This window comes from Prinia subflava, chromosome 6 (genome assembly GCF_021018805.1).
Source record: "Prinia subflava isolate CZ2003 ecotype Zambia chromosome 6, Cam_Psub_1.2, whole genome shotgun sequence".
Taxonomy (NCBI): Eukaryota; Metazoa; Chordata; class Aves; order Passeriformes; family Cisticolidae; genus Prinia; species Prinia subflava.
This window is the reverse complement of record NC_086252.1, coordinates 9,432,549-9,446,128: the sequence shown is the minus strand read 5'-3', so window position 1 is coordinate 9,446,128 and position 13,580 is coordinate 9,432,549. Positions and strand designations below refer to the sequence as shown.

The 13,580-nt window shown below is 44.8% G+C and overlaps 1 protein-coding gene across 1 annotated transcript in view; it reads left to right on the top strand.

Annotated features, from left to right (window-relative positions):
- Positions 1-13,580, top strand: part of CPS1 (carbamoyl-phosphate synthase 1) — an 85,983-nt gene that overhangs the window by 12,139 nt on the left and 60,264 nt on the right. The window contains exons 6-13 of the mRNA XM_063400119.1: positions 1,798-1,890; positions 4,749-4,838; positions 5,922-6,050; positions 6,594-6,700; positions 7,084-7,225; positions 9,335-9,412; positions 10,869-10,967; positions 11,651-11,746. Of these exons, the coding sequence (XP_063256189.1) occupies positions 1,798-1,890; positions 4,749-4,838; positions 5,922-6,050; positions 6,594-6,700; positions 7,084-7,225; positions 9,335-9,412; positions 10,869-10,967; positions 11,651-11,746 (834 nt within the window). The remainder of the gene's footprint in view (positions 1-1,797; positions 1,891-4,748; positions 4,839-5,921; positions 6,051-6,593; positions 6,701-7,083; positions 7,226-9,334; positions 9,413-10,868; positions 10,968-11,650; positions 11,747-13,580) is intronic.

The following is a 13,580-nucleotide window of genomic DNA, read 5'->3' as shown; positions in this document are numbered from 1 at the left end:
AAGGTTAATGTGAAGGTGCACTTCACTCTGGCTGAAATGGTGATCAAAGCCAGTCTGAATGTGAATTTGCCTTGGAGGCTCTTCTTTTCTAATGGATTATTTGAAGCTGCTCTTTTCTTTGGGTGATCAATTATCAGTCTGCAGCCCAACCCTGTGCCCCCTTTCATTCCACAGAACAAAACAGGAGTGGCCCAGCTTGAATAGAGGAATATTTGTAGAAATGAATTCTTATAGGAAGATTTGGCATTGTCCTGCTCTTACAGATAGCATACAAGTACAATTTAATACAATAGAAAATGACAGTAGGTTTTCTGCTTTCTTAAGACATAATAGATCACCATTCCTTTTATCCAAAGTTAATACTTTCAGTGTTTGTCCTGTAACTTAGCAGTGTATGGGAGTGAGTGCCATTATACCATGACTTTGAGTGGTATTGGTGTATGGCTTTTAAAACAGTGCACAATGTCACCTCCTCACCCAGTTTTCTCAGGCTGAAAAAAGCCTAGTATTTATTATTTATTAGTATTTATTACTCCCTGTCTCTATAAAAATTGGGGGTGACAACAGGGCTTCCTTATGCTAAATGCAGAAATAAGCAATGACTTGTTAAACTGGACTAAAAGTAAATGCAGGGCACAATTTGGCTGAGAGCAAGGGCTTTAAGAGCTCTGTCATCAGCATTTATGGAGCTCACTGCATGGTGGCACTCAAACCATGGCTCCCAAGACCCTCATTTCCAGGAACAGCACTTGTTGAAGATGATGATGATCTTCTTCTGCTTCAAGTGAAGCAGCTTTTGGTTTAAGGTGTTACTCAGGAAGACACAGGATGTCAGCCACTGAAGGGGCAAACCTCTGTCCTTAAAACTTGCCCTTATCAGTGTGCATGGCAGTGCAAGATACTGGCTAGAGAAATGGCAGGGATGCTTCAGGTGTGGCAAGGCAGGGAAGTATCTCAAAGGAGAGTCACTAAATCCAGGGAGAAATCCCAGTGTGAATATCCACAGAGCAAGCTGAGCTTAACATGTCTGATCATGAAAGTGGGATGTGATAAAGTTACCACAAAACATTGACTTGTTCAGTTTTCCTTTGCCCTTCCCTCTTTGAAAACTTCTGTACTGCCCATGCTGAGAAGAGGTTAACCCTAGAATAATCCCATTTACTCCAGGGGTGGGGCAAAGCCAAAGCAGGGTTTTTTTTCCACTGAGAACTTCAGTGAGAAGAAGGATATGCTGCTGGCAGAACAAGAGTGTCCTAGCTTCTGCCAGGTGGTAACAGCAATATAGAGCAGGGCTTGCTAGAGGTGATTTTTATTTTTAACAGTTTATTCAGAAACCAGCTGGGCTGGCCTGCCCCCTACATGGCTTTGCTTTACACCTCTTCTGCTGCCTCGTAGCTGTCCACAGGAGGCAGCTGAAAACCTCACAGTGGGCTTCCAAAACCAAAAGATCTTCAAACTGCTTTGTGGGTTACTCCCAGATCCACATGACAGTTATGTGGGGCTCTGAAAATTCTGATCTTCTTGGAAGACAGCTCAATTCAATGTCACAACACAGCTTGCCAGACTGCCTATTAACAAATATTGCTGCTGATAATGTTTCTCCCTGAATGAAGGGGTTTAAACAGATTTTTTATACACAGGAAGGCTCATAAACTTCTGGAAATGCTAAAGGTGGTTATAAACTGCCAAAAATCCATCTTTAAACAGCTGTTCCAGTTGCTGGGCCTGTCAACACCTCATCCCAGTGTTCACAGCTTCTCCTCTGCTAATGCTTTGTTTTTTGGTGTATTTCCACAGGGCACAGTACTTGGGAAGATTGAATTTGAAGGTCAACCTGTGGAGTTTGCAGACCCAAATAAACAAAACTTAATTGCAGAAGTTTCAACAAAGGTGAGAAGTTCTCCCATAGTATTAGGGCTGTACACTCCAAGTAGTAACTGCTCCTCATTTGCTCTGGGGATCAACCAAATTTTCTAAACAAACAAATTGGAGACATGTTCTAAACCATGCACCTTTCCAGACCTTTGGTGGACTGTTTTCTCAATATCCCCATGGCTCCTTAGGTGCAGTGTTGGAGATAAAAAATGGTTTGTGTTGAGCTGAATGTGGTCTGAACCACACTCTGACCAGAGGATTGTGTGTTACAAAGACAGACAGGTATTGGGGATACACTTAGACCTGCTGTATGGTGGATGTTTTCAAACATAAAAAGAATATATAAAAAGAATGGTTGCTTTCCTTAAAAAAATGTTAGGAAACATCAGAATGCCATTTGATAATCTGTGTTCAGCTTGATTTTGTTGGGGTGATTTCAGAAGAGATGTCAAACCCAGACCAAATTAGGAATCCCGTGCATCTAATATTACTGGAATTAGCTTCTATGCCCATAGATTTGAACAGACCAGCAGTGAAGATTTTACTCTGTTGGCTGGCATGCAAACCCTGTTCAGCTGCAAGCTGAGAAGAATGTTAGAAATCATGTGGATATAGGAAACCAGACCTGTACTGAAAATAGTAACTACTCTTGTACCAGTGCAAGGGCCAATGTCTTAAACTGTGGCCCCTTTGGGGATATGACTGGGATTTAAAGAGTGCCCTGGATGCTTAATCCCACACCTCCTCTGTGTTTTGAGTCAGGCCCATTGCCACACAGAAGGATGGCAGTTGCTCACTGGGGTTGTGATCTAGGATTGCAAGGTGCAGATGGAGCCATTTCCAGTCAGTATCTCAAACTCCGCAATTACTAGGACAGAATTACTGTAAAGGTGCTGAAAATAGCTTCTTAAAGGGAGATATAATAAGATTAACAGCACTTTAGTGGTCTCGTTATGCTTATAACTTCGTTTTATAGGCTTAAAAAACAACATCACATATAAAGCTGTAAATGAGGTAAGCTGTTTAATGTTGGTAATTACTGGACATGATAATCTATCCGTTGCCAAATGGTGATTTTCATGTAAATCAGCATACAGTATGATCCGGAATCTGCTTATCTATTGTACACTAGGAGTGATTGATTTTCTTATTATATTCTACCCACCCCTGCCACCTTGATTAAATGCTAGTGGTATAGACTGTGCTTGCTAACATTGCCTATCCAGGCAAGGAATGTGGAAAGCTGCCAGTGTTCTGCAAGCATCTTTGTTGGAGGGGTTTTTGGTGGGTGTGATTGTCAGGGTCGCAGAGCAGATGAGAGAGAATGAACCAGAAGCTAATGTTCAAATACATACAGTACAGTCATGTGCCCCCAGTTTGCTCCCCCACAGTTCACTTTTGTTTGAGCTTTTCACAGGGAGCTGTCCTTGAGTTTCAGGCCTAGAGAGGAATTGTTTTGTCTGAATAAAACAAGAGAACAGCAGCTGACAGGCTATGGACTTTTAGTTTTATACACTAAAGCAGTACAGGGTCTGAAAAATAGAAAAGCTAAATCCTAAAGCATCACTAGAAATCTCTGCATTTCACTCTCTGCAAAGGTAAAAGTTCAAACAAGAACTGAGTAAGGGTAACACACGGGCAGGAGTTGCAATACTCTGCTAATTAACTTCTTCTTGGATTATCTGCTGAGGGGATGCCTTTCCTTCTGACTGGCCACAGTTCTCCTTTAAAAAAATCAGTTTGTAACCCCTCACCAGCCATATTGGACATGGATTTTAGCATCTTTTCATAAGGAGGCCCAGATGTGAAATATGGATGCCAGGGAAGCTGATTAGAAGGGAGTTACTTAGTCTAAAAGAGGAAAAAAATGAAAGAAAAAAAAAGATTTGCTTTTTCCATGATGCCCAAGAGAAAAGCCACTTTGGGCAAAATACACTTGTCAATATCAGCTTGCAGAAGCTGAATGTAACTGAAGGTGAGCACAGAGCTTGTTTTTGGGAGGAAGAAGGCAGCCTTATTTGCTTATTGATGAATAACATCAATAACTGCTACCTGTGGTAGTGTAGCAAGTAAAATAATTCAGCCAGCTTCAGAAAGAAGCTGTCCATGCGTAACCTCACCTCAGTGCTGGAGCTGTCTGACAGTGAGTCTGCAGTGGCACAGTGTCAAGGCTGTAGAACAGACAGTGGTTTGGCTTCACTCCCTTCCATTCTGGCTGTGACCAGCAGGTAACGGGGTGTACAAAACATGATTTGGGACTGGTGATGATTTCTGTTGTGGAATGGGTTAAGGAGCAGCAGCTGAAGAGGAGAAGTTGTGAGATGAAGCTGCCAGGCCCACAGGAACACAGGCCATGCTTGGGGACAAGCGTGGCCTGGCCTGAACTGCCCTGAGGCACAGAGGGTCACACACAGGCTGTCCCCAGCTGGGCTCTGCTTTGCTCTTCCTGGGACTGGGGGGTTGCTGTGGTGGATCTGTAGCTGCTGGGAAGCAGCCTTGCTCCACTGGTGCCAGCAGGATGACTGCACTTTAGCTGAAAATCTCTTGCAATAACCTGTGAGAACTGGCTTTTTGCTTCACTGCCAGTGGGGTGACACACAGGAGAAAAGCTTGTCATTAGCTATGGAAACGAGTGATTGCTTAGGAATTGCATTACTGCCGTAATCAACAGTATATAAAACAGCATTATAGCTTCTCCTTTCACAGACAGATGAAGGAAGCACTAATGTCTGCAGTATTCCTGGAGATTTCTACATAAATAGATTAAGTACCAGTTGCTGCACATTGGTGAAAAGTTACTCTGCTGCACATCTTCTCCATGTTTTGGGGACAGGGCATGATCTGTCATTGACAACATGGTCTGTCTTTTACAGGAAGTCAAGGTTTATGGCAGAGGGAATCCAATTAAAGTTGTAGCTGTTGACTGTGGGTTGAAATACAACATCATCCGTCTGCTAGTAAAGGTAGGTCGGTGCTTGATGTCCCCTGTCACTCGTTTTGCTTTGCCAGGAGCCTCACCTGTACTCAAGGGCCTTCCTTCCACCTGGACACATGCATTTTAAAGTTAGTTGCCCTACCAAAGTGAGGCACAATTTTTAGGATGATTTTTATGCACTGGGAGGTATTTTCTGTGCTTGGTACAGTGTATTGAGGGTATAAGGAAGAGGAGCCTCTCAGCCGTGGGAATAACCCCAAAAGATGAGTTTTCAAAAGATGAGGCACAACTTCTCTAAAGAACAATGAAGGCAGGTCAACCCAACAGTGTTCAAAATAAATAAATGGGGGGGAAAATGTGATGATGGTGGTGAATGGTTGAAACAGGCCCAAAGTAATTGTGGAATGTTCATTGTTGAAGATATTAAAAACACAACTTCCCCAGGCCCTCAGCAACCTGCCTTAAATTGGAAATTACCTCTGCTTTGGGCAGGGACTGGACCTGATGACCTCACGAGGCTCATGCATCCCAAGTTATTCTTTGATTCTAGAATTCTGTGAAAAGCTTTTCCTGTTTCTAGCACAGTGCTGTAGCAGTTCTTGCTTCTTTAGTCACACAGGAGGCCAGAAGGCAATGTCCTCCTATTCTCTAGATGCACAGATTTCCCTGATTCAATTTTTTAATTAATGGGGATGTTTGTCTCAGTTTTGATGTGTAGGAATACTTCTTGTCACAGAAGAAGGTTGTGAAGCCCTAATTTAGCAGTTAGGAGGAATGCACTGTGTAAAAGCAAACATACATTACCTGTGGACATGCACACTTATTTTGCTTTCCATTAGTAAGTTTTAATCTCACCAGTGAATTTCAGTGTAGCTTGACAAACACCGAGGAGGCTCAAAGGAGCCAAATCTACCAGATTTGTGAAAGTGATATGGTCAGACAGTGGAGAGAAGCTGCACCATGGGCACAGGAGATAACTGATGACTGAAATACAAACTCAGGCTCTGCGACATGACAGCACAGGAAGAACCTCCTTACAAAAATTCATTTGTTTCCCTCCTCCCTTCATTTCTTATTCCCTAATTTGTTTTTTCGTTGGGTTTTTCTCAAGCGAGGTGCAGAAGTGCATTTGGTTCCATGGGACCATGATTTCACTGGCATGGATTATGATGGACTCGTCATTTCTGGAGGTCCAGGGGATCCCCTGAAGGCCCAGGAAGTGATTCAGAATGTCAGAAAGGTACAATGCAATGCCTGTAGGCTGATTATTCTTTTTAATGTGCCCTTTTCTCAAGTGCTTGAAGTAGCTGTTGGTTGTACTAACCTGTTATGGGCCAAATGTTGTTGAGACATTCCAGCTCTGGGATATTCCTCATGTTGTTCCGGTGGGATTTGTCTCCAGCCCAGTAGTTACAACAAGGCTTTATAGACCTTGGTGAGCAATACATGGCAAACATGAGCACCACAATTACCACACCAGTGCCTTGAGGTACCCTGAGCTCTCTCAGGTCCTGTGTGACCTTAGGAAGGAGCAGCACTGATTCCAGAGCTCCCACTTGGAGTAACGTCACACCCTAAATGGCTGTAAGGCAGTGCCATTGCTTGTTCCCTGCGACTACTCTAACACCAGGCTGTGCTCCGAGGCTTCAAGGGAAAAGGGGAAAACTTTTCTCACAGGCTGTTGCCACTCTGGCACTGAGCTTTTTCCCAAGTCTGTGAGGAACTGGAGTGGTTTATGCGGGAATTGCTGGACCAATATTTGTTGCAATCCTTTTCATTTCAGGTCCTGGAGAGCAATCGCCCAGAGCCCCTGTTTGGAATCAGCATGGGGCATCTAATCACTGGAATAGCAGCTGGGGCTACTTCCTACAAGATGCAGGTGGCCAACAGGTGAGGCAGCTCTTCTCCCAGACAGAGCAGCTCAGCTTTGGAAAGGGCTGGGACAGCAGTGCTCTGCTGCTGAGCTGCCTTAGGAGGGCTGGCAGCTCAGGAACGTTGCTCCTTCACCCCAGCATTCTCCTTGCCTTTAATTTAAACTGCCATCTCATGCTCTCCTTTTTTTGAGTGTTTTTTAAAAGTATTTGATGTAACTTATCTCTAGTAAGCTGAAGAATAGCAAAGTTTCTCCTAGGATTTATCATTTAGAGATTGGCTGCAAGTATTTTACTGCCACTATTGGATTGTTATGTATAGCCCCCACTCCATTAGGTGTTATCAGCTCCTAATTGTGGCACTTGAACCCATTTGTGTCCTCTGATCCCTTTTTGTTGCAGGGGCCAGAACCAGCCTGTGCTGAACACAGTGAGTGGACAGGCTGTGATCACTGCCCAGAACCACGGCTATGCCATCCATGGCTCTGCCCTCCCTCCTGGCTGGCAGCCTCTCTTTGTGAATGCCAACGACCAAACAAACGAGGTGAGCTCTGCACGCAGGAGCCTCTGGTTCACTTCCTGTTCTCATTAGCAAGGCTAAATTTGTTCATTTGACCACCTGCTTTGCTTGAAGCCCTGCTTTACAGCCAGGATGAGATGAGTACCCACTGTACCAGCCCCACTGCACTGGATTGCAACAGTGACTTCATCATTTCCCTGAGCAGAAGCCTTAGTAATTTCCATGATTTCCCTACTGCTGGTGTTGTCCACTTAGCTGCCATTCTCTCAGGGCTTGTAAGCCTGTGTCACCAGTTTGTTGTGTTGCTTCTGTGTTGCCCAGCACAGAAAAGGGACATCATTGCCATCTAATTTGGTCTGTTCTTGTAAATATAATTCCAAGGATCAAAGTCCAAAGACTAAGGCCATGAGGAAGAGGACCTGCCCCTAACCAATAGCTTGTATGAGCTGAGATAGAAATCCAGTGTCAAGTGACATCCGTGTTTGAGATCTCAGGCTTGTAATTGGACACATCAAATCTTTTCCGTGATGTCCAGTGTTGTGCAAGTCAGTGAAATCTCATTAATTATCAGAAAATCAATGAAAAGAAGGTATTTTCAAAAGCAGTTTCCCTCATGGAAAAGAGATTCCCTCTCTTGTTTTGTATGAATGCCCAGTATCAAGTCTGGCAGATTGAACAGTGCTGTTCTGAGCTACCCATCTGATGATTTTAAAATGAGTTTGGTTTGTCATTTGCTGTTTTCTTTATCCTTATGGAAGGGTATCGAAACACAGAAGGGTATCTAAACATAGACAAATTTTAGCAAACAAAACATTGATACAAAAAATTTACAGCTGTTTGGCTCAATTTTTGAAATGAGTTTATTTTCACTGTGTTGGCAAACTAAACCCATTCATTCCCAGGCCTGTCATGTTTGCTCTAGCTGGAATTTGGAGACAAAGGTGATAAGGCTGGACATGAGTCTTCTGCATCTAGTAGAATGATGTTCTTTCATGTGAGCTAAAAGACCATTTCTGTGAGCCCCAAAGCAGCAACAGTGTCCTAAACCTCCATAGATGGAGAGGGACAGGACCATGTTGGTTTAGCATGCAGAAACAGGGTCAGGGCTGCGTGGTCTGTCCTGTGCAGTCTGTTGCATTCCTCTGCTTGAAAAGGAAAAGGCATTTCTTGTGGCTGACCTGACCTATCACAGCTGGGCAGGGCTAGCACAGATTTCCAAATACTGACAAGGCATGGAGTGAACATTTCTAAAAATATATTTGTATGAAACCCCAAGGAACATGAGCGTTCAGGGGAAGTGTGACAGACTGATGGAATTCTTTGCTCTGAGAGCAGAAATTCATACCATGGGATGGTGGTCAGTAGCTCATGTCTCATCCCTGTCCTAGCCCGACATGCCACCCTGAAGCTCTGGATGGCACTGTGGCTCTACGTGAGGCTGTTTGGGCTCCATCGTCCATTCCTGAGGGAAGCAGGTTGTACCAGGACTGCTTTTCCCTGATTTTCCTCTTGAGGAACTTCTCTACCCCTGTCTGCAGTTGGGGACCGTGAGCAATGACACCTGGGGTAGTCTCCCAATGGATCATGGTGCTATCAGGCCACTCAAATGGGAAATTATTTATTCCTGGCTCCAACTGAAATGACAGACACTGTCTCTAAACTCAGTTTAGGTCCTTCATAGCTGCTGTTTGGCCCCCTTCATCACTCTGCCCAACCCAGGGCAGAGATCAAGGCCCTGTGTCAGCCTTAAAGTGAATTATGGAAATCAGGAGCGTGACCAAAATCCCTTTTTTGTGTGACAGAACCAATCAGCTTGGGATGGTTAAACCATTCATTCCATAACAGCTTTGTCCCAGGTGATCTTTTCTTGCCAGGTATGTTTCTCTTCTCTGCCCAGTCCCAGAACTGTCTCTGCAGGGAGCCCCAAGTTCCTGCTCTGTCAGATGCTTGCAGCTTATCAGGGGAAGCTTCAGTGCCCTTCAGTCCATGGACAGCTGAGGGTTAATAGCAGAGCAAGAGACTGGGAACGAAATGAAACACATCAGTCTTTGGCCTTCTTACTGGGATAAGGTGTGGCTTTCTGCTCACTTGCTTGTCAGGAGGTGTCTCAGAGAGCTGCTTTTATTCCTGCAGGGGATCATGCATGAGAGCAGATCGATTTTCACAGTGCAGTTCTATCCAGATGCAAATCCCGGGCCCAGGGACACAGAGGTAATGTGTGAGGGCTGGTGTGGGCTTGGTGAGTGCAGGTGTTTGTCAGCTGGTGTACCTGGGCCTAAATCCTGGCTCTGGGAGTGTCAGGATCCGAGCAAAGAGCCTGGTTATGCACAGCCTTGTGTGTGCTTAGCTTGATCTGGAGCTAATTACAATGAGCAGCAAGAGGTCTATTGACTGCTTGGAGCTGTGGATCAGTGATTCCATTCACATGATGTGTATGTGTTGGCTCCTGGTGGGATTATCTGTGTTGCAAGTTACTAAAGTGCTTAAGCCTTTGCAAGATCAGGCTCAAATCTCTCGCAAAAGAGACTGCAAAAGGAATGGAATTTTATCATAACAGTAAAAAATACTAGCCAGATGCTTTGTAATAAAATCATTAACTTTCTAATACACTTTAGTTCCACTTTCAAATTTTGTAATTACTGTAGAGTTATGTAAATGGATTCATACTTCCTCACCCTGTTTCTCCTAAGTGAAATGAAATTTTAATCCCCCGTCTGTGACTTCACACAAATTCTGTAACAACTGCTTGCACAGTCACAGAATATGACTAAGCAGCGTCAGGGGATGTGCAAGGCAGGGGAAGCATGTCTGAACATAAATAAACTGTTTAGCATTTCCTGAGAGACGAAGAGGGAAGAATACCTAGAAATGCTGATTTTAATCTTAATTTGATGATGTTGATTAAATCTGCAAGTAAATCTCTCGGTGTCAGGAACTTTCATAGCATTCTGATTGACTGGTGTGTATCAGAGAACTCCAGAAACTCAGCTGTGTCTTTTCCAAGCCTGTGCACTCCCAGGGCTGGGATGCTTTGATAACACAGTGCCTGTCCCAATAGGCTTGCAGGAGCCATCCACGCTCCTTCCACAGGTAATTCCAGCCATCAGCCAGCTCAGGGGCTGTGTGGCAGGAGCCTGGGTGGGTGGGAAGCCTGATTCCCCTCAGGGTCCTGCTGCTGCCTGCCCTCCCTGGTGGGAGAGCACTTCTCTTACAGCTGCCCTGGGAGCTCCTGTGGAAGGACAAGGCTGATTTCACACAACTGATGTGAAATAGCTGTCCCTGCTCAGAGCCCTGCTCTGCAGCAGGCACCATTCCAGATGGTTCCCTGAGCTGGTTCAGTGCGTGCTCCTCTGTGTTTTAGCTTTTGGTGCACGTTCACTCGCTGCACTGGCAGCCCCACAGAAGCAGAGCACACAGACATGATTGATGTGTGTTTTCTTCCTGATTATGACCTCACTTTCTCGAATGCAGCTTTGTCAGATATGTCAAAGTTGTTGTATAAATTTCAAATAATGATCCTCTCTTCTGAGATGGTGTAAATCTGCCTGCTGAAGGCAGCAGAGCAGAGCTGATTGCATGAGTTCACAAATGGCCTGGGTTTTCCTTCTTTGCTTGGTATATATTTAGTTCAACTTTGGCAGTTAATACATGTGTTTGTTTTTCCTAGTTCCTATTTGATTCATTTATTTCCCTGGTTAAGAGAGGGAAAGGCACCACCGTTCCCTCAGTCCTTCCCAAGGCTGGAGTGACAGCTTCCAGAGTGGAGGTCAGTGTACAGATATTTTCCTGCCTGTCAGACAGGCTGGGAGCTGGTTAATTCCTACTGAACCCACGGCACCAAATAGCACGTGAAAGTCAAAGGAGGCTTCTCTTATAAATGCCCTGACAGCTGCTTATCTCACACTCATCTGGCCTCTCCTGTGTTATTAACTCTGTTTTCTTTGAAAGAGTTTTAAGTTCTGATGTTTCATGTATTTTCTTTGCAGTTCTCCTGAGAAAGGTGCTCTCATAGCAGCATAATGAGGTGCCCTGGGATAATCTGGCCATGAGATTTCGTGCCAGCAGTGTAATGTTGGTGCTGGGTTGCTTAGCAAATAAGTCTGAAATTCCTAACGTGAGCTGAATTTCCCAGAGTTGTGCTGTCTCAGAGGCAGCGGGGTTTTGTGGGCAGCCCAAGTGAGGCATGGCTGTCTATAAGCACTTGATACAATTAACATGTTTATTGTGTGCCCTACCCATGAGTCACATGTGTCTCTAAATGCAGATATATGGGAGAATTCCAGTAGAAATACTCTAAAGAAGTAAAACTGAGGTGATTTTGAAAGTGACTTCTTCTCTTTTGAAAACCTATGCTGTGTAATTTCAGACTGTCCAGTGCTGCACGGTCTGTGTTCCTTTCTACATCCATCACCCTGGGGCTGATTGTTTCGTGCCATTTGACCCTTGCAGGTCTCCAAGGTTCTCATCCTGGGATCCGGAGGTCTGTCCATTGGCCAGGCAGGGGAGTTTGATTACTCTGGATCGCAGGCTGTGAAAGCCTTGAAGGTGAGGGACACTGTGGCAATACTAACCTCCTCTTTCCCTCTCACAGCTAAACTGATCCTGTGCAGGCTGTGAAAGCCTTGAAGGTGAGGGACACTGTGGCAATACTAACCTCCTCTTTCCCTCTCACAGCTAAACCGATCCTTTGGCTGTGTCCATCTGGGGCGGGGAAGGGGACGATAAATGACCACAGGAAAATCACCAGTTACTGTTGGTGAACTTGCTGGTTGAGTGATGTGAGTTAACCACTCAGAATTATCAAAAAGGAATGTTCTTGGGGTTTCCATCACAGTCTTCAAGCAGTTTGTTCTTTGTGATGTGTGCCTGGTTGTTAAACTGAATGGAAATGGAGGAGGAGGATTATGGTCAGATGTACCTGGGCTGAAAACCCGGAACTTCTGTGGTGTATCAACACACTGCAAAGTAGACAACCAATAACAGCTGAACAGTTGGCTACTGCTATAGAAAAGAACCCCTCATGAAGGCAGGTTTTCTAAATGGTATTTATTTTAAATGAGATGAACTTTTTAAAGGTCATATATGTCAAGCTTTGTTTCCAGAACGAGTCCTAGAAAGGTTACTGGGGCAAAGGTTCGTGCTAGGAGAAGGTGCAGAAGGGTAAAATATCCTGTGACAGGGTTATTACTGCTAATGTAGGAGTTACCCAGGCCCCAGGTTCATGTCTAACCTCATGTGAAGAAGGAAGAGGCAGCCTGACACAGTCAGAGCAGAAGCAGCAGCTGCCTTCAGAGGAGGTGATGGTTGTGAGTGGGTCTGAGGCTGTCCTGATGTCATGAACATTCTATTCCTGTGCTGACCCTGGAGGGAAGGAAGGAAAAAAATCGGTTTTAGTCATGATAATATAATCTGGGGTGCTCTGGTTCGTCCCCATGTTGCAACACACCTTGTATTGCATGTGTGTTGTACTGTATTGCTGCTATGGCTACGATTTCAAACTGACCACATCACCAAGATACAAGTGCAAGCCAGGAGTGCAGGATCCCAGAGCTGGGGAGTGTCAATAATGACCCATTTGGAAAGGAGGTATCTCCTTTTTTTTTTTCCTTTTCTTTTTGTCCCTCCTTTGTCCTTGAATCTCATCTTGGGATTGTGGAAGAAGGTGGGAATTTTTACTGACAAATCTCCCCAGCTTGACCTCCCATGAGTCCTTCCCCTTCTCATGGCCACCCCAGAGCTGCTGTGATCTGAGGCTGATCAGAGGCTGAGCTGGCCCTTCCTGACCCTGCCTCTGGCAGAGGCGTTTAGGGCTGCATGTGAGAGGAGAGGCTGCTTAGCCCTGCCAGGGAACGCTGCAGGACACGCCTGGGAGACAACTGACAGTTCACTGCACCCAGGAGAAATTCCCTTCCCCTTAGACCTCTTCATTTGGTTTGATTTTTGGTTATAAATCAACACTGATTCTCACTGCTGATGTTCTGATTCATTCTGCTGGGTGCTGCTTGGCTCTTGGACGCTGATTCATTATAAGAAGGTGCTGGTATTAATATTCAGTCCTGGACAGTTAAATGGCTTCTTCTTTTAAAGACTAAAAGGTCTTGAGGAGATGAGACTTCCACAGTCATCAATATATTCATCAAAGGCAGGAACATCCCCTGAGGAGCAAGGCCTGGAAACATCTATGAACATCTATGAACAACAGACTATCTTGTGGTCACCTGGAAAATCTTCTGCGTAACTTTCTGTGGGGATTATCCCAACTCAGCTGAATGCAGGTGGATATTACACAGAAAGAGAAATGGAGCCCTCCTGGAGTATCACTAATTCATTGCTTTAATTAGGTTGTACCAAATGTCTCCATCAGGATGGGTGACCACTA